We start from the raw sequence: 25,448 nt of genomic DNA, 5'->3' as shown, positions 1-25,448 counted from the left end.
CTCCAGGACAGTCTGTGGTGCAACGTGGCGTTGGTGGATGGAGCGAGACATGATGTCCCAAATGTGCTCAATTGGATTCAGGTCTGGGGAACGGGCGGGCCAGTCCATAGCATCAATGCCTTCCTAATGGCAGTCAGGCTACCTCTGGCGAGCACATGGAGGGCTGTGCGGCCCCCCAAAGAAATGCCACCCCACACCATGACTGACCCACCGCCAAACCGGTCATGCTGGAGGATGTTGCAGGCAGCAGAACGTTCTCCACGGCGTCTCCAGACTCTGTCACATCTGTCACGTGCTCATTGTGAACCTGCTTTCATCTGTGAAGAGCACAGGGCGCCAGTGGCGAATTTGCCAATCTTGGTGTTCTCTGGCAAATGCAAAACGTCCTGCACGGTGTTGGACTGTAAGCACAACCCCCACCTGTGGACGTCGGGCCCTCATACCACCCTCATGGAGTCTGTTTCTGACCGTTTGAGAAGACACATGCACATTTGTGGCCTGCTGGAGGTCATTTTGCAGGGCTCTGGCAGTGCTCCTCCTGCTCCTCCTTGCACAAAGGCGGAGGTAGCGGTCCTGCTGCTGGGTTGTTGTCCTCCTACGGCCTCCTCCACGTCTCCTGATGTACTGGCCTGTCTCCTGGTAGCGCCTCCATGCTCTGGACACTACGCTGACAGACACAGCAAACCTTCTTGCCACAGCTCGCATTGATGTCCCATCCTGGATGAGCTGCACTACCTGAGCCACTTGTGTGGGTTGTAGACTCCGTTTCATGCTACCACTAGAGTGAAAGCACCGCCAGCATTCAAAAGTGACCAAAACATCAGCCAGGAAGCAGAGGAAGAGAGTGGTGGTCTGTGGTCACCAACTGCAGAACCACTCCTTTATTGGGGGTGTCTTGCTAATTGCCTATAATTTCCACCTGTTGTCTATTCCATTTGCACAACAGCATGTGAAATGTATTGTCAATCAGTGTTGCTTCCTAAGTGGACAGTTTGATTTCACAGAAGTGTGATTGACTTGGAGTTACATTGTGTTGTTTAAGTGTTCCCTTTATTTTTTTGAGCAGTGTATATACACTACCGTCAACAGTTTGGGGTTACTTAGATATTACCTTGTTTTTGACTCTGGGATGCTAGCCTCCTAGGCAGAGTTCCTCTGTCCAGTGTCTGTGTTCTTTTGCCCATATTAATATTTTATTTGTATTGGTCAGTTTTTTATTTCACCTTTATTTAACCAGGTAGGCTAGAACAAGATTTAATTTGCAACTGTGACCTGTCCAAGATATAGCAAAGCAGTTCAACACATAAAACAACAGAGTTACACATAGAATAAACAAACATGCAATCAATAATACAGTAGGAAAATCTATATAAAGCATGTGCAAATGAGGTAGGATAAGAAAGGTAAGGCAATAAATAGGCCATGGTGGCAAAGTAATTACAATATAGCAATTAAACACTGGAATGGTAGGATGTGCATAGTATGAATGTGCAAGTTGTGGTGCAAAGGAGCAAGATAAATAAATAAATACAGTATGGGGATGAGGTAGATTGCATGGGATATTTACAAATGAGATATGTACAGGTGCAGTGATCTGTGAGTTGCTCTGATAGCTGGTGCTTAAAGCTAGTGAGGGAGGTAAGAGTCTCCAGCTTCAGAGATTCTTGCAGTTCGTTCCAGTCATTTGCAGCAGAGAACTCTAATGAGAGGCGGCCAAAGGAAGAATTGGCTTTGGGGGTGACCAGTGAGATACAGTGCCTTGCGAAAGTATTCGGCCCCCTTGAACTTTGCGACCTTTTGCCACATTTCAGGCTTCAAACATAAAGATATAAAACTGTATTTTTTTGTGAAGAATCAACAACAAGTGGGACACAATCATGAAGTGGAACGACATTTATTGGATATTTCAAACTTTTTTAACAAATCAAAAACTGAAAAATTGGCCGTGCAAAATTATTCAGCCCCCTTAAGTTAATACTTTGTAGCGCCACCTTTTGCTGCGATTACAGCTGTAAGTCGCTTGGGGTATGTCTCTATCAGTTTTGCACATCGAGAGACATCGAAATTTTTCCCCATTCCTCCTTGGAAAACAGCTCGAGCTCAGTGAGGTTGGATGGAGAGCATTTGTGAACAGCAGTTTTCAGTTCTTTCCACAGATTCTCGATTGGATTCAGGTCTGGACTTTGACTTGGCCATTCTAACACCTGGATATGTTTATTTTTGAACCATTCCATTGTAGATTTTGCTTTATGTTTTGGATCATTGTCTTGTTGGAAGACAAATCTCCGTCCCAGTCTCAGGTCTTTTGCAGACTCCATCAGGTTTTCTTCCAGAATGGTCCTGTATTTGGCTCCATCCATCTTCCCATCAATTTTAACCATCTTCCCTGTCCCTGCTGAAGAAAAGCAGGCCCAAACCATGATGCTGCCACCACCATGTTTGACAGTGGGCATGGTGTGTTCAGGGTGATGCGCTGTGTTGCTTTTACACCAAACATAACGTTTTGCATTGTTGCCAAAAAGTTACATTTTGGTTTAATCTGACCAGAGCACCTTCTTCCACATGTTTGGTCTGTCTCCCAGGTGGCTTGTGGCAAACTTTAAACGCCACTTTTTATGGATATCTTTAAGAAATGGCTTTCTTCTTGCCACTCTTCCATAAAGGCCAGATTTGTGCAATATACGACTGATTGTTGTCCTATGGACAGAGTCTCCCATCTTTTATTTTATTTTTATTTATTTTACCTTTATTTAACCAGGTAAGCAAGTTGAGAACAAGTTCTCATTTACAATTGCGACCTGGCCAAGATAAAGCAAAGCAGTTCGACACATACAACGACACAGAGTTACACATGGAGTAAAACAAACATACAGTCAATAATACAGTAAAAAAAAACAAGTCTATATACAATGTGAGCAAATTAGGTGAGAAGGGAGGTAAAGGCAAAAAAGGCCATGGTGGCAAAGTAAATACAATATAGCAAGTAAAACACTGGAATGGTAGTTTTGCAATGGAAGAATGTGCAAAGTAGAAATAAAAATAATGGGGTGCAAAGGAGCAAAATAAATAAATAAATTAAATACAGTTGGGAAAGAGTTAGTTGTTTGGGCTAAATTATAGGTGGGCTATGTACAGGTGCAGTAATCTGTAAGATGCTCTGACAGTTGGTTAAAGCTAGTGAGGAGATAAGTGTTTCCAATTTAAGAGATTTTTGTAGTTCGTTCCAGTCATTGGCAGCAGAGAACTGGAAGGAGAGGCGGCCAAAGAAAGAATTGGTTTTGGGGGTGACTAGAGAGATATACCTGCTGGAGCGTGTGCTACAGGTGGGAGATGCTATGGTGACCAGCGAGCTGAGATAAGGGGGACTTTACCTAGCAGGGTCTTGTAGATGACATGGAGCCAGTGGGTTTTTCAACGAGAGCGTACAGGTCGCAATGGTGGGTAGTATATGGGGATTTGGTGACAAAACGGATTGCACTGTGATAGACTGCATCCAATTTGTTGAGTAGGGTATTGGAGGCTATTTTGTAAATGACATCGCCAAAGTCGAGGATTGGTAGGATGGTCAATTTTACAAGGGTATGTTTGGCAGCATGAGTGAAGGATGCTTTGTTGCGAAATAGGAAGCCAATTCTAGATTTAACTTTGGATTGGAGATGTTTGATATGGGTCTGGAAGGAGAGTTTTACAGTCTAACCAGACACCTAAGTATTTGTAGTTGTCCACGTATTCTAAGTCAGAGCCGTCCAGAGTAGTGATGTTGGACAGGCGGGTAGGTGCAGGTAGCGATCGGTTGAAGAGCATGCATTTAGTTGTAGATCTCTGCAGTTCATCCAGAGTGATCATGGGCCTCTTGGCTGCATCTCTGATCAGTCTTCTCCTTGTATGAGCTGAAAGTTTAGAGGGACGGCCAGGTCTTGGTAGATTTGCAGTGGTCTGATACTCCTTCCATTTCAATATTATCGCTTGCACAGTGCTCCTTGGGATGTTTAAAGCTTGGGAAATCTTTTTGTATCCAAATCCGGCTTTAAACTTCTTCACAACAGTATCTCGGACCTGCCTGGTGTGTTCCTTGTTCTTCATGATGCTCTCTGCGCTTTTAACGGACCTCTGAGACTATCACAGTGCAGGTGCATTTATACGGAGACTTGATTACACACAGGTGGATTGTATTTATCATCATTAGTCATTTAGGTCAACATTGGATCATTCAGAGATCCTCACTGAACTTCTGGAGAGAGTTTGCTGCACTGAAAGTAAAGGGGCTGAATAATTTTGCACGCCCAATTTTTCAGTTTTTGATTGTTAAAAAAGTTTGAAATATCCAATAAATGTCGTTCCACTTCATGATTGTGTCCCACTTGTTGTTGATTCTTCACAAAAAATACAGTTTTATATCTTTATGTTTGAAGCCTGAAATGTGGCAAAAGGTCGCAAAGTTCAAGGGGGCCGAATACTTTCGCAAGGCACTGTATACCTGCTGGAGCATGTGCTACGGGTGGGTGCTGCTATGGTGACCAGTGAGCTGAGATAAGTTGGGGCTTTACCTAGCAGAGACTTGTAGATGACCTGGTGTCACACCCTGACCTTAGAGAGACGTTTTATTTCTCTATTTGGTTAGGTCAGGGTGTGATGTGGGGTGGGCATTTTATGTTTTTTATTTCTATGTTTTGTCAGCTGTCTATCGTTGTCTCAGATTGGGAGTCATACTTAGGCAGCCTGTTTTGCCACCTTAGGTTATGGGATGTTGTTTTTTGTTAGCTCTGGGTTGCCTACAGACCGTGACGTTCGTTGTTCTTTTGTTATTTTGTTTAGTATTCTGAGAAATAAAGAAACATGAACACGTACCACGCTGCACCTTGGTCCATTTCTTCCGACGGGCGTTACACCTGGAGCCAATGGGTTTGGCGACGACTATGAAGCGAGAGCCAGCCAATGAGAGCATACAGGTCACAGTGGTGGGTAGTATATGGGGCTTTGGTGACAAAACGGATGGCACTGTGATAGACTGCATCCAATTTGTTGAGTAGAATGTTGGAGGCTATTTTGTAAATGACATCGCCAAAGTCGAGGATCGATAGGATGGTCAGTTTTAAGAGGGTATGTTGGCAGCATGGGTGAAGGATGCATTGTTGCGATATAGGAAGCCAATTCTATATTTAATTTTGGATTGGAGATGTTTAATGAGTCTGGAAGGAGACTTTATAGTCTAATCAGACACCTAGTTATTTGTAGTTATCCACATATTCTAAGTCAGAACCGTCCAGAGTACTGATGCTGGACGGGCGGGCAGGTGCGGGCAGCGATCGGTTGAAGAGCATGCGTTTAGTTTTACTTGCATTTAAGAGCAGTTGGAGGCCACGGAAGGAGAGTTGTATGACATTGAAGTTCATCTGGAGGTTAGTTAACACAGTATCCAAGGGCCATTGATGTATACAGAGAAGAGAGTCGGCCCGAGAATTGAATCCTGTGGCACCCCCATAGTGACTGCCAGAGGTCCAGACAACAGACCCTCCGATTTGACATACTGAACTCTATCGGAGAAGTAGTTGGTGAACCAAGCGTGGCAATCATTTGAGAAACCAAGGGATGTTGAGTCTGCCAATAAGAATGTTGTAATTGACAGAGTCGAAAGCCTTGGCCAGGTCGATGAATACGGCTGCACAGTAATGTCTTATCGATGACAGTTTTGATATCTTATAGGACCTTGAGCGTGGCTGAGGTGCACCCATGACCAGCTCTGAAACCAGGTTGCATAGCGGAGAAGGTACGGTGAGATTCGAAATAATATGTTTGTTAACCTCTAGCGACGAGCAATCCCGTATCCGGGAGCGTAATCATAGCCTCAAGCACATTACCATAACGCAACGTTTCCTATTCATGAAAATCGCAAATGAAATTAAATAAATATATTCAAACACAAGCTTAGCCTTTTGTTAACAACACTGTCATCTCAGATTTTCAAAATATGCGTTACAGCCAATGCTAGACAAGCATTTGTGTACGTTTAGCATGGCACAATGCTATGCTAGGCTGTGCTGGCAGCAGGCAACATTTTCACAAAAATAAGAAAAGCAACCAAATTAAATCATTTACCTTTGAAGAACTTCAGATACTTTCACTCAGGAGACTCCCAGTTAGATAGTAAATGTTCCTTTTTTCCAAAAATAATATTGTTGTAGGCGAAAAACGTCACATTTGTTCATCCTGCTTGGCTGAGAAATCGACAGAAAAATAATCATCCTCAAGGTGTTTTTGCCATGAGGCGGTTTAAAAAAATGCGGCACTTCCTGATTGTATTTTTATCTGGGTTTTTTCTGTAACATCAGTTCTGTGGCACTCACAGACAATATCAATAGCAGTTTTGGAAACGTCAGAGTGTTTTCTTTCCGAAGGTGTCAATTATATGCATAGTCGAGCATCTTTTCGTGACAAAATATCTTGTTTAAAACGGGAACGTTTTTCATCCAAAAACTTGGCTTTCAAAGACCTTAGAAAGGCAGGGTAGAATAGATATAGGTCTGTGGCTGTTTGGTTCTAGAGTGTCTTCCCCTTTGAAGAGGGGGATGGCCGCGGCAGCTTTCCAATCTATGGGAATCTCATACGATACGAAAGATGTTGAACTGGCTTGTAATAGGGGCCGCAACAATTTCGTCAGATAATTTTAGAAAGAGAGGGTCCAGATTGTCTAGCCCGGCTGATTTGTAGGGGTACAGATTTTGCAGCTCTTTCAAAACATCAGCTATCTGGATTTAGGTGAAGGAGAAGTGGGGGGGTTTGGGCGAGTTGCTGTGGGGAGCGCAAGGCTGTTGACCGTGGGAGGGGTAGCAAGATGGAAAGCATGACCAGCCATAGAAAAATGCTTCTTGAAATTCTCGATTATTGTGGATTTATCGGTGGTGTCAGTGTTTCCTAGCCTCAGTGCAGTGGGCAGCTGGGAGGAGGTGCTCTTATTCTCCATGGACATTACAGTGTCCCAAAACTTTTGGGAATTTGTGCTATAGGATGCAAATTTCTGTTTGATAAAGCTAACCTTTGCTTTCCACATTGACTGTGTATATTGGTTCCTAACTTCCCTGAAAAGTTTCATGTCGCAGAGGCTATTCGATGCTAATGCAGTATGCCACAGGATGTTTTTGTGTTGGTCAAGGGCAGTCAAGTCTGGAGTGAACCAAGGGCTATATGTGTTCTTAGTTCTACATTTTTTGAATGGGGCATGCTTATTGAAGATGGTGTGGAAAGCACTTTTAAAGAATAACCAGGCATCCTCTACTGATAGTATGAGGTCAATATCCTTCCATTATTTCTGCCTCATGCACCAATTCATGTTGTTACTCCTATGACGAGAGAAAGTTTAATTTTCCACAATATTAAAAAAGACACAAGTCAGTAATAATAACAATGCAAGCTTATCGAAAACTGCTATACTCAGTCATTGAAGTATGAGTGGAAGTATGAAGAAGGTGCATTTTATGGCGTGTAAAAGTGTTGAACAGTGTTGACAGTGCTGAATAAAAAAAACACGAACGTACTAATAAAAACAGCATCTCTTTTGTCACGTTCGTTATAATGATGATACCAAGGCCCAGCGTGGTATACGTACATTCTTGAATCTAGGGGGCACTATTGAATTTTTGGGAAAAATAACGTCCCCAAAGTAAACAGGCTATTTTGTCAGGACAAGATGCTAGAATATGCATATAATTGACAGCTTAGGATAGAAAACACTCTAAAGTGTCCAAAACTGTAAAAATATTGTCTGTGAGTATAACAGAACTGATATTGCATTCGAAAGCCTGAGAAAAATCAAATCAGGATTAGAAACCTCTGCGTTCCTATGCGTCCCTATTGAGCAGTGAAAGGGATATCAACCAGATTCCTTTTTCTATGGCTTCCCTAATGTGTCTAGTGTCACAATACATAGTTTCAGGCTTTTATTTTGAAAAATGTAATATTTATGTCCGTTGCGTTATGCTAATTAGTGTCAGTTGATGACAACGTTCCTGGACCCGGGATGGGTAGTATCAAGAGCATGAACACTGAACAAAATAACAAAACAAACCGTGAAGCTATCCGAACGAGTGCTGACAGGCAACTACACATAGACAAGATCCCACAAACACCAAGGGGAAATGGCTACCTAAATATGATCCCCAATCAGAGATAAGGATAAACAGCTGTCTCTGATTGAGAACCATATCAGGCCAACATAGAAATACAAAACCCCCTAGACCTACAACAACTCTAGACATACAAAAACCCTAGACATTACAAAAACTAGCGTATCTACCCTAGTCACACCCTGACCTAACCAAAATATAAAGAAAACAGAGATATCTAAGGTCAGGGAGTGACATCTTTGCTGTATTCGTTGAGTCTCTCGCCTGTTACGATTTTAAAAGTTTTGAAATCTCACAATATCAACTTTGCTGTGCATTCAAGTTTTCTTTTTACAGTCAATGGCTTGAGGAAACTGTGCACAGCGCTAAACAGCACTAAATAATTAAATAATAATAAATAAATAAATAGGAATGCAAGGCTTTATCGTTGTTTTTTTCACAGAAATGCTTGGCGATCGACTAGGAATGCCTTGGATCGACTGGTTGGTGACCACGGCTATAGTGTGTCCTGTGGAATAGACCTATACCTATCACCTGGATCAGGGCTGGGTGGCTATAAAGCTGTCACTTCTTTTATGCTCACTCTGGAGAAAGTACACTGTTCACCCACACACCAGACCACAGTGCTGAGGATGGACATTGGAGGCTTATGTCAAATGTAAGCGCTGTAGTGGGAGAATGATTATATATCACAAGACAGGTGTATCTTCATGTCTTCTTCATGTCTAAGCCAGGCCCATCACAGAGGAGTAGAGGTGAAGGGAGGGCAGGACCCAGCTAGCTGCAATAATGGTTGAAAACATCTTAGTATGTTTCCCAAATGGCACCCTTAATAGTGCACTACTTTTGACCCGGGCCTAGGGCACTAAAGGGAAAAGGGTGTCATCTGGGCCAAATCCTTAGTCTCGTTGCTGGGTTATAGAGCATCTTAGTTTCTTTTTGATTACCCATTCTTGGTAACTATTAGCAGTGGTGTGTATTCATTGATGCCAAAATATCGACCCCCCCCCCTCAAAAAAGGTGGTATTTCAAAAATGTGGTACTTTATGTTTTATAATTTTCCTTTAATTCCCAAGAGGCTTAATGTATCTCACAGGAGAAAGCATCTGAGTGAGTGAAACAGCGCCCCTCTGTCTCTCTATGTCTAGGCCATCTATCTGATGCTGTCTGGTCCAAATGAGTATGACTGTTGATTGTTGCTTCCTGTAGCATTGAAGGCAAGGGAAGCCAGCAAATATTTGGCCTCCCTTGATAAAAAAACAATAAAAAAATGTGCCAATCACCATTGAGCTAAACTGAGCGAGCTTAACTGTGAATGGTCTTGGCGCACCAAAGGAAGTGTCAAGCCAGCTAGCATTGTTGAATTGTTGTGTCTTGTTGTGTTGTTGTCCTCCGGTGTCTAGCTAGCTAGCTAGCTAAAATTATCCCTTTCCCTAAATTAGCCATGGATGGAGATAAGGATTTGGACTTGTGGTTTTACTTAATTCTCCGTACTGGCTAATGATTATAACGGTGATTCTGATCCAACCATTAATTCATACATTGTTGTGCCCCTGGCCTGAGAGAATGGAGTTTCAATATGTAGCTAGATGTAGAAGGCTAATGTTAACTAGCTAACTTTGCCCATGAATCAAAGTTAGGCTAGGGAGCAAGCATTTTAGCCAACAACAAATAACACATTTCGTTAACATGAAAGAGAGGAGGATGGCATTGGCATTTCTCTACAAGTAGGGTGAGTCAACATCTTTTTCTACTTACACGAACACGCACGCACACACACAGAAATCAGCGACCATGGGCAGCCAGATCATATTTAGCTTACGTTGATTGGACTCAATTGTTTTTGGTATCTTTTAGTTGTCAATGTATTACACTAAGCAGAGGTGATTTGATGATGTTGAAGTTGAAATGGTGGTGGAATAGTGGAGGCTGCTCCTGATATCTTTGCGACTGGCAGTAACTCTCTGTGGTTCTAAATCAATAGTTGCTTAGTTGTTCAAAAATGTTGGAAACATTAACTTGCTTGACCATGCTGTGTCATGCAACTGTCTGTTACACACAATATGCTTTGTGGACTTCACTGGACAGAGGTTGCTATACAGGTTTTGTGATAAAACAAAGGTTTAGTTGAATTTATTCTTATTGTCTCGGCTGCAAGGCATATGAATTAACAGGTTTTGTTTTAACGGGGGGGGCTTGGCTTTCCCAGTGATTTTACCCCCACACTGCTACTGACTATTAGTATAAGTGAAGTTACCTGAAGGATTTTTGCTGTAAACCTCATTAGCATGATAGCAAGGCAAAGTATTGCAGTCAGTGAATGTTCCTTGGTGTGGCTGTTCTCTAATAATAAATGTGTTTGTACCCAATCACGTGAGTGACAGCCTTGCAGCTGCTGCCTGCTTGTTTCAACTCTGTGCCTGTGTGGTATTGTTAAGACTGGCAGACTGACAGATTCAGGATAAAGAGTAAAAAAAAAAAATCCTCCTCCCTTTGATCGTAGCCCTCTCTGATTACATTTATCTTAGCTGTGGTCAACCTTGGTGCTACAGTATGTTGTTATTATAAAGTACAAATTATTGTTTTCATATCATTTCAAAGATGAAGATTGTTTGTTTGTTTGGTGAACTGAGCATGGTTTATCCATGGATGTGGATATCTATTGTCAGCTATTGTTAACTATTGTCTTGCTGCATTGTTTAACTGGATCATTTTGGTGGAAGCTGAAGTAAGGAGGCGTCACAAGGATGCCAGGTGTGTTTGTAGGAGGCTACAGCGATGAGGATCAAACACCTCTCTCTTTGTGTTTGTTAGCGCATCAGTACACACACACACAGTTTGTTAGCGCATCAGTACACACACACACACACACAGTTTGTTAGCGCAGTAGCAGAGCTTCAGCTTGCCATTTGACAGCTTCCAGAGAGGAAAGGGAGAGGGGGGGGGAGAGAGAGAGAGAGAGAGAGAGAGAGGGAGAGACTGCTGGGAGAAGTATCTGACTGAGCAGCAGTAAATGAGAAGTTAGAGGAGAGCTAGCGAACATTTCTGTCTATTAGTGCCAGTAACAACAACATCAGAGAGAGAGAGAGAGAGAGAGAGAGGGAGCCCTGTTTGCTTGCTAACAGTTACAGACTCTCTGATTATGCTTCTGTAGTTTAGTGCAGCTATCCTTGTGTGTGTGTGTGTGTGTGTGTGTGTGTGTGTGTGTGTGTGTGTGTGTGTGTGTGTGTGTGTGTGTGTGTGTGTGTGTGTTTGTGTGTGTGTGTGTGTGTGTGTGTGTGTGTGTGCACGTAACTGCTGCAAAGCAAATGACCTCTGAAACATAGCAGGGTTCCACTACAGATTGGAGAATTGGGGCTTGATAATGCCCCATTACAGGCTGCAGCTATCATAACATCTCAATGATTGGATAGTTTTGCTCTGGAGAGCCAGATCTTGCTTTTGTGTAATAGCAGTCAATGACAGTTCACAGATCACACTACAAGGCAGTTTGCAGGCCCATCAGTACATTATTTAATGCTCACTCACCACTATTTCTGCAGAGCCATCCTGTGCTCATGTAACAGTATTAATTCTGTCCCTCTCCTCGCCCCAACCTGGGCTTGAAACGGGGACCCTCTGCACAAATTGACAACAGTCACCCTATAAGCATGGTTACTTATCGCTCTACAAAAGCCACGGTCTTTGCAAAGCAAGGGAAACAACTGCAGTACTTCAAGGTCTCAGAGTGAGTGATGTCACCGATTTAAACGCTACTAGCGCGCACCGCTAACTAGCTAGCTAGCCGTTTCAAACTGGTCACACACATGCTGCAGAGAAAGGTAATGATCACTCAGGTTTTTTTTCTTCAAAAGACTAGCACACAAATCGTCTTCAAAATCCATAGACGGGATTAAAGTTGATTATTCATGTTTTTGACTAACATGACTTTTGTGAACTTTTTCCCTTTGGAGAGCAGAGGTCATTCACAAACTTCCTCCATCGGTTCCATATTCAGACGTATTTTGTTCGAAATTAACTTCCGACATTTTGTAATTATTGTAGATGCACCAGTAGATCTTTTGGGGCCAATATGAAAAACAAGGTCTAATAAGTACATTTGATTATTTTGGACATTTCTTTCCCTGTGGAGGTTGGTTATGCATGTATTTCACTCGACAGAAGCTTCTAGCTGTTCTACTTCCTGTGGCAGTCGGTGCAAATGTTATAGGGTGTGTCCCGAATGGCACTCTCTTCCCTATATAGTGCACTACTTTTGACAAGAACCTATAGGGAATAGGGTGCCATTTGAGATGCAAGTACAGCTAACCACATTGTGCTAGCTGGCCACAAGCACAATCTGGCTTTCCCTCTCTCTCAATCTGGCCAATTAATTCCCTGCCAGAGAAACAAGCTAATTTACTGAAGCACCCCTGAAAAGTCACTACATTCAGTTAACAAAGGGGTCTGCAAACATTTTTTGCCCAGGGACCCCCACCCAGGTAAATCAGCGACCCTGTATATATTTATTTTTTTAAGTACAAGACATCTTATTACCTGATGAATGATAATGGAAAGGAGAATTAATCAACATTTGGTAGATAGTTTTTCAGAATTTTACCTCCCTATATAATAATTGAAAGAGGAAGTATTAAATGTAACATAGCCTATTCACTAGAAATGTAACTCCTAACACATTTTGTGGATCTGTTTCACCTGTCCTTGTTATTGTCTCCACCCCCTTAAGGTGTTGCTTGTTTTCCCCAGTGTATTTATCCACGTGTTTTCTGTCTCTCTGTGCCAGTTTTGTATGTTTCCAAGTCAACCAGCGGTTTTTCCCCATTCTCCTGCTTTTGCTATTTCTCCTTTTTCTAGTCCTCCTGGTTTTGACCCTTGCCTGTTTCTGGACTCTGTACCTGCCTGCCTGACCATTCTGCCTGCCTTGGCCTCGAGCCTGCCTGCCACTCTGTACCTCCTGGACTCTCATCTGGTTTTGACCTTTTGCCTGTCCACGACCATTCTCTTGCCTACTCCTTTGGAATAATAAACACCTAAGACTCCAACCATCTATCTGCCCCCTGTGTCTGCATCTGGGTCTCACCTTGAGTTATGATAGTTAGCCAATTGTTGGGAAAATGTATGTCCATGTCAAGAAAGCTTAACAGCAGCCAGCGGCACTTGAAACAATTGGCAAAAATATAAACTTACAGTTCATATAAGAAAATCAATCAATTGAAATACATTTATTAGGCCCTTATCTATGGATTTCACAAGACTGGGAATACAGATCTGCATATGTTGGTCACAGATACCTTAAAAAAAGGTAGGGGTGTGGATCAGAAAACCAGTCAGTATCTGGTGTGACCACCATTTGCCTCATGCAATGCGAAGCATGTCCTTCGCATAGAGTTGATCAGGCTGTTGATTGTGGCCTGTGGAATGTTGTCCCAGTCCTATTCAATGGCTGTGCAAAGTTGCTGGATATTCGCGGGACCTGGAACACACTGTTGTACGCGTCGATCCAGAGTATCCCAAACATTCTCAATGAGTGACACATCTGGCGAGTATGCAGGACATGGAAGAACTGGGACATTTTCAGCTTCCAGGAATTTGTCTGCAGAGCCTGCGAGATGGGGCCATAAAGGTGGCGGACGAATGGCACAACAATGGGCCTCAGGATCTCGTCATGGCATCTCTGTGCATTCAAATTGCCATCGATAAAAGGCAATTGTGCTTGTTGTCCGTAGCTTATGCCTGCCCATACCATAACCCCACCGCCACCACGGGGCACTCTGTTCACAACTTTGACATCAGCAAACTGCTTGCACACACAACGCCATACACGTAGAGTTCTGTTTTGAGGCCAGTTGAACATATCTAAAACAATGTTGGAGGCGACGTAAGGTAGAGGAATGAACAGAAAATTATCTGGCAACAACTCTGGTGGACATTCTTGCAGTCAGCATACCAATTTCACCCTCCCTCAAAACTTGAAACATCTGGGGCATTGTGTTGTGTGACAAAACTGCACATTTTAGAGTGGACTTGTATTGTTCCCAGCACAAGGTGCACCTGTGTAATGATCATGCTGTTTAATTGGCTTCTTCATATGCCACACCTGTCAGGTGGATAGATTAAAGACAGTTGGGGAAAACAAAACGTTTTTTGTGTTTATGGATAATTTTATTTCAGCCCATGAAGCATGGGACTAACACTTTACATGTTGCGTTTATATTTTTGGTCAGTGTAATTCAAAATTCATTTTCTGTTGTTGCTCGCAATATTTATAAAAACATTTTGGGAAAAATGTACTTTTAGAGAAATAAAAAATAATAATTGCGGATCCCCTGCAGTAGGGGTCAGCGGACTCCAGGTTGAATACCCCTGAGATAGCACATTAGGTTGGGTGTGTAGTTATCGTTCTGCTCTTCAATCTCTGGAGACTGAGACTATAGGCCCCATGGATCAAAATAGAGTGGAACCAAGTTGTACAGAATAGAACGGAAAAACAGAGTACTGCACTTTAGTTTGAATTGTTAGTGTTCCATGACATAATTCCATTCCACAAACAAACATTTTAACATTTTATTGGCCCTCATTAGGGTATATGTCTGCCAAATGCAGCATGGTCTGAATTGTTTTACATATCCAAAAGACACACAGTGAATATGACTGAACTCTTGGAGTCGTGGAGTTCAGTCCAGTGCCTTACCAAGGGTATGGTTTCTAATCCATACTGTTTTTATATTTGATGCATCACCTTCATCAGTAGTCACTCTCCACTTCCATCATCTTGACTGTGGGCAGATTGTTATTCCAGCAAAATGTGAAATGGGACACAGTAGATGTACAGTAGCCTGTCTCACTCTATCGGCTGGAGCTCCTGCCAAGGATCAGTCCTTTATCAATAGTGATTTAAACACTTCTGGTGGGTTCTGACGCCACTGACAGTCCCTGAGAAGTACTACTTTGAACGAGGTAATGACTGCATCGCAATTGGCACTCTATTCCCTATACGACTTTTGACCAGGGCCCATAGCGCACTATATAGGGAATAGGCCATATTGGGACGCATCCATTATCTAAGGTAGTAGTGTTATGTAGCGAAGCGTTATAGAGAATCCAGCTAATTATGACATATATTGTGTTTCTAAGACAAAACAAAACATTACCTTGGTATTTAAGTGTTGTTTTGGGATAGAGCTAGCTGAAGGAATGAGGTGCAGTAGCTACAGTAAAGGCCTATTTTTGCGAAGGTGGCTCTTGCACAAGGGATGGTGAGTTTTCCATCAAGGTTCAGTGGATGCAAACAACCAGATATTCAGCATTTACCTCCAATCTCTGCCTCGGGACAACGGACGTCTGTGCACGACTGATCACAGAGTCAGTCAGAGACGTGGGTAACGTCACTGAAATGCCAAACTCTGGACGCCGATAAATGGCTCTTGTGTTTTCAAACGCTCTGCTCTTTCTGTCAAGTAGTTTTCAACGAGAACTCTCATTAGTGATTATCAACTTAGCTTTTACTCCTCTGCCCTGTTCTTTGGAGTGCACTTTCTCATTTCCCACTCTAAAACACTATAATTGAAAAGCTTTTCACACTGAATACTCAACAAACAACCCTAATCTAGTCATTGAGAGACAGGGAATGTAGTTTGGTCATGAGGAGAGTATGTGTGCACTACTGATAAGAGGTTCGGCAAGCTGGTTTTTCTAGCATTATCTAGTTGAAATGTCATCATCTAAAATGCTATTTGGAGAACAGCAAAAACAAGCAAAACTTACCTCAGCCATTATCACATTGATTGAGGTGAGTGGAGCTACAGCAACCAATCTACAAAAACGTAGACTATTAGCTGTACAATTAGCCGCTACACATTAACTCAGCATTGGGTTTGAAAACTATCATCTAATAAGTACGTACATTAAGGTAAACAAATATGTTTGCTGTACATAACTTTTTTTTGTTGCAGTTTTATATCGGCTCGAATCTGTCTTATGTAACAACATTTGAAATGGTGTTTTTTACATTGGATAAAAGTAGAGACCCAGAGCTAGGAAATGGTATATCATACACTACAGTTGAGGAACAATGGGAAAGTAATTATTCTTTGAACGTTGATAAACTTGTAATCCAACTTTTCAGAAAATGACCCTTGAATGTTTTGGTTCACCTACTGGAGAGCCCATCTTTGTCTACACCCATTCAACATTGTTCACACCCTCTTAAGCCTTAGCCCCACCTATCTCTTTAAGGATTCACATGTGAGGCCATGTGCTAAACAGAGTGAGTACGGTAGTGTACCACACAACCAGTTTTCAAGACTAAAGATTGATGTATACTACGTCTATCGACATGTCTGTATGAAGTTGTTGCAGTGACATCATTGTCGTTGTGAAGAAGTATAAACACAAAAACAACAGATTGCATGATATCAGCAGCCTGACAGTCCAAAATAGTATAACTGGTGTATTTGAACACCAATAAACCGTTTTAAAAATGAATTTAGTTTATGTCAATCTAGAAAACCAAGCAACTAAAAGCAACTTTCTAAACAAAGTTGTGGCTTGTTTCTGGCTTGTTAGCTAGCTAACGTTATGTCCAAACACACCAAGACAGTTGCGAAGAGGGCACGACAAAACCTATTCCCCCTCAAGAGACTGAAAAGATTTGGCATGGGTCCTCAAAGGTTCTACAGCTGCACCATCGAGAGCATCATGACGGGTTGCAACACTGCCTGGTATGGCATCTGCTCGGCCTCTGACCGCAAGGCACTACAGAGGGTAGTGAGTACGGCCCAGTATATCAGTAAATAGCCTAAAGTTAAGGCTATCTTTCAAACAAATGTAACAGTATTTATTCAACCTTCATGAGAAACACATCCGTGGCCACATGTTGAGGTTACTTTAAGTATACTGTAAATGTCTTATGTAATCGTAGAAAGTGTACATGTTCGAGATAGCATGCAAAAGTTTGCAGGTCTGTGGAGATCTTCACAATTGCTATAATAATCTGTACAGAATCTCGAACAACGTTGATCACTTGCACTATGTACTTTTAATGTAATCTCAACTGCAATCCAGGTTTTTTTGTTGTACTGTTGGATGAAGCACAATGATAACACATTAAGTTGTTGTATAAATCCAACATATCTGGCATTGTATTCCCATTTGAACTTGTGCTTTTAAATGGTTGAAAGTGCAGTGGTAGCACATTTATATGAACACTAAGGGCTCGATTCAATCCGTATCACCAAAGTTCAGCGCTATAGAGCGATTGAAATTTAAAGGCAACGTTCCCACATTTGTGGAGACCGCATTCATTGCAAACACTCCATATGTCAGCTCAATCGGATATTACCTTTACATTTCAGGCGCGCTATATTTTGGCGAATCGAGCCCTAAATCGCGAATCAGACATTGTTTTCCCATTTGGAATTTGGTTGTGCTTTTAGGTCGTTGAAAGCATAGTGATAACACATTGAGCATTCAACAAACATCTTGCTGTCTTTTTGAGTGGGTGAATAAAGGTTGAAATCTCATTGGTCTACATCTCAAACAAATATTACCCACCTTTCCACATAGCCAGCAGCATACCACCCTGCATACCACTGCTGGCTTGCATCTGAAGCGAAGCAGGGTTGGTCCTGGTCAGTTCCTGGATGGGAGACCAGATGCTGCTGGAAGTGGTGTTGGAGGGTCAGTAGGAGGCACTCTTTCCTCTGATCTAAAAAAAAATATCCCAATTCCCCAGGGCAGTGATTGCACTACACTGCCCTGTGTAGGGTGCCGTCTTTCGGAAGGGACGTTAAACGGGTGTCCTGACTCTCTGAGGTCATTAAAGATCCCATGGCACTTATTGTAAGAGTAGGGGTGTTAACCCTGGAGTCCTGGCTAAATTCCCATTATGGCCCTCAAACTATCACGGTCACCTAATAATCCCCAGTTTACAATTGGCTCATTCATCCCCCTCCTCTCCCCTGTAACTATTCCCCAGGTCGTTGCTGCAAATGAGAATGTGTTCTCAGTCAACTTACCTGGTAAAATAAATAAAACATAAATTTAAATGACGTGGTGTGACCAGAGGGACGGGACTCATGCACACATTTGTGAAGGTGTTGGAACATAACAATGTGATCTGCACTCTAGCGATTTGAGTTATTATTAGCATCACTTCAATGGTGTCATTGGTGCGTAGTATTGCTGCTGGCAGAGAGCAGTAACAGCGTGTGAAATGGTGACCAAATGGAAAATAGTGTCTCTGAAATTGCTTTAAACATGGTTCCTCCCTGATGATATTTTAGACTACACCTCTGAATCATTTGGAAATACTGTACTAATAATAACGTTACTAATAGTTCAGAGATCACCTGTGATTGTAAAACCTAACCCTGTCCTTTGTGTTTCCCTGTTTGCTTGACAGACAGCTGTGATGGCCCACTGGTGTCCAGCCTGCCCCAGTCCTCCTTCAGAAGCTCATCACAGTTATCCAACAGCCATGGACCCGGCTTTGCCAAAGTAAACAGGAGAGATGGTGAGTACTGGACTTTTGACACATTTGCCTGATATGGACACTGTATTGATTGTAGGATTCCTTAGTATCTCCACTGTTATTTCGAGCCTGTATTCCGGCCGTACACAGTGGGCTGCTGTGTTGTGGTGCTCAGATGCTCATTGCTGAGAGGGAGAGAGAGGGTTGGATTCCCCACAGGACTGTGCATAGAGAACATCAAAGGCAGGTTTTGTTTCAGCAGCAGTAGCGCAGGAACCAGATCCCTTTAAAAAAAACTGAATTCCCTTGCTGGTGACTTCAGTTTGAGAAAGGAAGGAGAGAAAGAGACAGAGAGCTGCTGTTACCTCGTCCCCAGCGGGTCGCCTACAGTAGGTAGATATTGGAATACTACATTACAAGCCCCAGTGCAAGGTCACCCTTCTTTACCTTTGCAATGCATCTGAATTCATCCAGAAAAAAAATCAAAAGGGGATTGGTTGGTTTTTTTGGTTGGTTTGGATGCTGAATGCTGATAGAATGGTATCCTTGCATTGCTTAGACGGGAAAATGCTATCACAGTGGTTCTTTGTATGAATGTTTTAAAACTGGTAGGGTTGATCTATTTTGTGGTTTATCCAACCTTGAAAGCAGAAACTCAGATGGGAATAGGAGGGACTTTTAGCAGCCACATAACAAGGATCTGTGCACATGATTTTCTTTGACTGTGAGACCAAAGCAATCTAAGCTTGTTGGATGCTTCTTCCAAGCTGTCTTTGATGGCTGTAGCAGTAAGCACACTGTTGGTTTTTCACTATTCCCATCTGAGTTGAGCTGAGTGAAGTGGATCAATAGGTGTCTAAAACTGTCTATGGTATTATCAGTTTGGTATACTGTATTTCTCTGTGTTTGACCATGATGATGTCGTATCAGTCAGGTTAACTGTTTTTATTCATATCTGATAATATATGCACCAGAGCAAAGCTGGATGAAATTACTATATGTTGCTACACAATAAAACAGGTGGTTCTGTGCCAAATAAGGTTCTATAAGAGCTTTGCTCATACGGTTTTAAACGGAACCTTCATGGTGCTATAAAGGACCCTTTCCTAATCCCCTTAAGGATCCGACCTTTTTTTCAATTATCCTCTAAAATTACATACCTAAATCTAACTGCCTGTAGCTCAGGATCTGAAGCAAGGATATGCATATTATTGATACCATTCAAAAAAGTAACACTTTGAAGGTTGTGGAAATGTGAAAGTAATGTAGGAGAATATAACACATTAGATCTGGTAAAAGATAATACAATGAAAAAAAACATACTTTCTTTTGTAAATAAAATTGTACTATCTTTGAAATGCAAGATGGGGGCCATAATGTATTATTCTAGGATAGGAGCAATTTAGGTTTTGGCCACTAGATGGCACAAGTGTATTTGCAAAGTTTTAGACTGATCCAATGAACAATCGTATATCTTTTCAAAAGGCACATTTAGGCAAAAGACTACACAGATGTGTCCTTTTTTAAATGTATTTAACCATAATTTAACTAGGGTGGTCAGTTAAGAACAAATTCTTATTTACAATAACGGCCTACCAAAAGGCAAAAGGCCTTCTGCGGGGACAGGGGCTGGGATTAACAAAAGAGACAACACAACACTACATAAAGAGAGACCTAAGATAACAACATAGCAAGGCGGCAACACATGACAACACAGCATGTTAGCAACACAACATGACAACAACATGGTAGCAACACATGATAGCAGCACAAAACATGGTACAAACATTATTGGGCACAGACAACAGCACAAAGGGCAAGAAAGTAGAGACAACAATACATCACGCAAAGCAGCCACAACTGTCAGTAAGAGTGTCCATGATTGAGTCTTTGAATGAAGAGATTGATATAAAACTGTCCAGTTTGAGTGTTTGTTGCAGTTCGTTCCAGTCGCTAGCTGCAGCGAACTGAAAAGACGAGCGACCCAGGGACGTGTGTGCTTTGGGGCTCTTTAACAGAATGTGACTGGCAGAACGGATGTTGTATGTGGACGATGAGGGCTGCAGTAGATATCTCAGATGGGGGGAGTGAGCCCTAAGAGGGTTTTATAAATAAGCATCAACCAGTGGGTCTTGCGATGGGTATACAGAGATGGCCAGTTTACAGAGGAGTATAGAGTGCACTGGTGTATCCTATAAGGAGCATTGGTGGAAAATCTGATGGCCGAATGGTAAAGAACATCTAGCCGCATCCTTACCTGCGATCTATAAATGATGTCTCCGTAATCTACCATGGGTAGGATGGTCATCCGAATCAGGGTTAGTTTGGTAGCTGGGGTGAAATAGGAGCGATTACGATAGAGGAAACCAAGTCTAGATTTAACTTTAGCCTGCAGCTTTGATATGTGCTGAGAGAAGGACAGTGTACTGTCTAGCCATACATAAGTACTTGTATGAGGTGACTACCTCAAGCTCTAAACTCTCAGAGGTAGTCATCACACCTGTGGGGAGAGGGGCATTCTTCTTACCAAACCACATGACCTTTGTTTTGGAGGTGTTCAGAACAAGGTTAAGGGTGGAGAAAGCTTGTTGGACACTAAGAAAGCTTTGTTGTAGATATTTAACACAGGACAGCGATCCTGTAGAGGTTTTAAGAACTATTAAAAAAAGGCTCTGCAATGGTTACAACCTGGTGCTGTTTAGAACCCTTAATGGTTATTTATAGAATTTGAGTGGATAATGGTTCTATAAAGAACCTTTCACAGTCTCAAAGATTCTACAAATAACTCTCTGGGTGTATCATGTTTCAGGTAAGACACAAGTGCAGGCTGTGTAGAAGTAAAAATGTTTATTGTAACAACTGGGGCAGGCAAACGACAGGTCAAGGCAGGCAGGGGTTGATAATTCAGAGTAGTGGGTCAGGGTACAGGATGGCAGACAGGCCCAGGGGTCAGGTCAGGCAGAGTTCGGCATTCCAGAGTAGGGGCAAAGGTACAGGACGGCAGGCAGAGTGGTCAGGCAGGCGGGCTCGGAGTCAGCACAGGCAAGGGTCAAAACCAGGAGGGCGAGAAAAGAGAGACTGGAAAAAGCAGGCGCTGGGACAACCCGCTGGTAGGCTTGAACAAACAAGACGAATTGGCACAGACAGACAGAAAACACAGGTATAAATACCCAGAGTATCAGTTGGGAAGATGGGCGACACCTGGAGGGGGGTGGAGACAAGCACAAGGACAGGTGAAACAGATCAGGGCGTGACAGGTTGAACATTTCTCCCTCTCATGTAATGTTGGAGTATGTAATCGGTTGTTTACATGGCAGAGGTTACATGGTTGTTTACTTGGTTGCCTCTCAACAACCACTTCTATTTGACCAATGACCACTTTAAGGTCACACTCTGTTCTTTATGTGACTGGAGGAGGATCTAGCATGGCATCGCAAAGGATTGAAACAGTGATGTTAATTACAAAATGCACTAGATGACAATATCCCAGTTGTTCTAAGAAGAAATCAATGAATCGATTAATGGATGCATCTAATTTACATCTCTGTCTGGAAAATGTAACACTCAGCATCCTCTAGTGTTTCTCAGAGGATATTCACATTACTGATTCAATTTGCTGACTAAATGAACAGTGGTAACTGTCAAAAGCTTCATAATTTTGCCCTCTGTTCAGTTCTACTGGTATAATATCTTCTCACCAGGCTTGTTAATTATTAAGAATGGTCTTTTGTGATCTGACAACTAAGTTGATTGAAATATTGAATGAAATACTTCCATTCACTAATTATAGTCAGAGAACAGCAACATGAGACCAGTGGTGATAGGATTACATACAGTATATAGTCTGTAAGGTCATTGTGTATGAACATATCAAAATGGTCCATTGCCTGATCCATGCAAATTATATTGTTTGTCCTCAGACTGTCCACAGAGTCGATTGGTTGGTTCCCCTCTCTAGTCAATAATATAATATAAAAATAAATTTAATTTAACAGACGCTTGTATTCAAAGCAACTTCCTGTCATGCGTGCCTACATTTTACATATGGGTGGTCTAGGAATCGAACGCACTACCCTGACATTACAAGCCTCATGCTCTACCATCTGAGCTTCAAATTAGAATTAGAATGCTATTCAGGCCCACCATTCTGCACTTTCACTTACAAACACACACACCAACCCACCAACTATTCTACACATGCTGTGAGCAGATATCTGCCATGTTCATGCAATCCAAGGTTGTGTAGAAACATCAAAAACCCATTGTGATCCAGTCAGGATCAGATCTGGTTAAACCCCCTCCCTAGGGGGACAAGAACACATTATGGCAGGCCAGGTTTTGATCTCCCTCTGACTTCTATTTTCTCCCTGTCACGCTCTCGTTCTCTCCTCCAATAAAACATAATTTGTTTACTTAGTTCAACCCAGTTTCTCTCTCGTTTTCCTCCCCCTCTCCCTCTATCTATCCCTCCCTCCCTCTCCCTTTCTCTCATTACCTTTCCATTCCCTCCCTCCTCTTCTCTCTTTCATACCTATTATGTTCTCTCTCCCTTTCCCCCCTTCTCTCTTTCTAATAACTTCTCTCTCCTTTCCCTTTCTCATTCCCTCCCTCTCATCATCACTGCCCTGTCCCCTTGAATGCAGCAACGGTGTGTTTAATTCTAATTATGAGTTACTCTGTCTCCAGTTTAAAAGGGAAACTTCACCACTAGACACTATTTGGGGTGTTTTTCCAGTATTCCTACATAGTTATGACTGACGAGAGGTGTTTCAGACATAATTAGGTACCATAGAGGCATTCTTTTATTTATGCGGTGGGAGACGGCAAAATGAACGGAGTCCTGTTTTGTAGCAATTATTGTGGCCTTTGTGTTTCACCGATTGCACGATCACGCTAGAAGTGAGTAGATATGGTTGTCCTTGTTCAATAGAGCCATTGGACAATAGAGCCATGGTTGTCCTTGTTAAATGGAGCCATTGGACAGTAGAGCCATGGTTGTCCTTGTTCAATGGAGCCATTGCTATGTGCCACGACATTGCAACGTATCTAGGTTGACTCATTTTCCCAGGCCTTGTAAAGACTACAGACTGACGGGAGTCCTGCTTCCTTTTCCAATTGTGTTCCCACCCTTGAAGGCAGGCTTATCAAAATGGGGTCAGTATTAGTTTCACAGGTTCACGGGGAGCTATGTTACTGTGCACAGTCTCTCCGAGATTGCTAAATAATTACAACGGCTGCTAATGATTCCTCTTTCCAAGAAGAGCTGGACAAACGAAACCGTATGTCCCCATAGGGACATACAGCCCTATTCATTTCAGCCCGGAATACACTGAAGAGGACTTGAGACAGCGAGAACAAGACTAGCGAGACCTACAAAGCAGCGATGGGGAGCCATGGTCAGACTCCGAATAGTGCTGCCTATGCGGGTGCTGTCCAGCCATGCCGACAGATGAGAAATGTCTGTGCTACAACACATTCAATCACGAAAAGTTCTTACTAGAGGTCAGTGCCGACGCCATGGATCGTGTGTGTGTGTGTGACAGATCATCAAAGTTTTGACGCACATATGGATAGAGGGGTGCTGGAGACGTTATTCAGAACCTCCAAGAACAACTGTCAGCGGAAGCTTAGACCAGCTGGACCAGGAGGGCAAATGACAAATGAGTAAGTTATTTTGCTGGCGGTAGCTAGCTAGCATTATAAGCTCTCTTTTTACACAAGGCAGTGTTGTTCAATACAGTATAATTTTGTGATTGATTCGGCCATAACGGGGCTTGCTAGTACCACTAAAGGCCAAGCTAGCTAGCTTTGTTTTTTATACCCAAAGTGTACTGTAGCCTAAAGTTATGTACTGTAGCCTGAGGTTACAGCTAGCTAGTTAGCCTCAGTCCATCTCATTACGAGCAAAACTGAAGAACTGTTTTGACGATGGTAACGAAGACTAAAGGAATAACTTTGGGTTTATGACTCATCCCACTGGGCACACACTCGTTGAATCAAGGTTGTTTCCACGTAATCTATTAAATGACGTGGAATAGATGTTGAATTGAAGTCTGTGCCCAGTGGGATATTAGTCTTTGAGTATCAATACCTGTGTGGTGTTGGGGCCATTCAAGCAATTTGTCTCAAGATGAGATGTGAAAGGTTCCATACCAAACATCTCCCCTTGTATCAAAGTGAATGCACCTCACTGCACTCACCAAACACACCATATGCAAGTATTCCTTTTGTAGAACTGTAGTATTTATTATAGGCATTAGCAGTATATATTTTTTATCAATGTCAAACATTGCTATAACTGCTCCTACATACTGCTGTGTAAGCTTACCTCTGTGAGTAAGATAGCTAGGTACTTCCAAATCCATTTCATAAATACCACGAAGAATTGATCCAGAAGTTGAGATCGACACTTGATTGGTTTCTGATGCAGCTGGAATCATTTAGTCACTTGTCAATACAAAAAAAGAAGATATTATTGTTCAAACTCCATTATATACATATGTACAAGAGCTAGCAATATCTATACCACAATGCAGTTCTGAGAATACTGGGCATTTTATACTATGCTACTGTATGGACAGACGCTGGGAGACGAGAAGCAAGTACAAGGAGTGAATATTTAATAAATACTCGACATGAAACAAAACAAGGACAGCGTCTGGACAGGGGGAACAAAAATGACATTAATGCTGACACGGAGATGAAACTGAGGAATAGAGAGATATAGGGGAGGCAATCAATAAGTGATGGAGTCCAGGTGAGTCCAAAGATACGCTGATACATGTAACAATAGAAACAGGTGTGCGTAATGATGGGACGCCTGGCGCTCTTGAGCTCCAGAGAGGAGGAGTGGGAGC

General features: G+C 42.3%; 1 protein-coding gene across 2 annotated transcripts in view; it reads left to right on the top strand.

The window, feature by feature from the left end:
- Positions 1 to 25,448, top strand: part of LOC115127026 (contactin-associated protein-like 4) — a 192,161-nt gene that overhangs the window by 21,737 nt on the left and 144,976 nt on the right. For both annotated transcript variants that reach the window (XM_029656678.2, XM_029656672.2), the window contains exon 2: positions 18,523 to 18,633. In XM_029656678.2, coding sequence (XP_029512538.2) covers positions 18,523 to 18,633 — 111 coding nt within the window. The remainder of the gene's footprint in view (positions 1 to 18,522; positions 18,634 to 25,448) is intronic.

The sequence above is a fragment of the Oncorhynchus nerka genome, linkage group LG4 (genome assembly GCF_034236695.1).
Source record: "Oncorhynchus nerka isolate Pitt River linkage group LG4, Oner_Uvic_2.0, whole genome shotgun sequence".
Taxonomy (NCBI): Eukaryota; Metazoa; Chordata; class Actinopteri; order Salmoniformes; family Salmonidae; genus Oncorhynchus; species Oncorhynchus nerka.
This window is presented reverse-complemented; position numbering and strand designations above follow the sequence as displayed.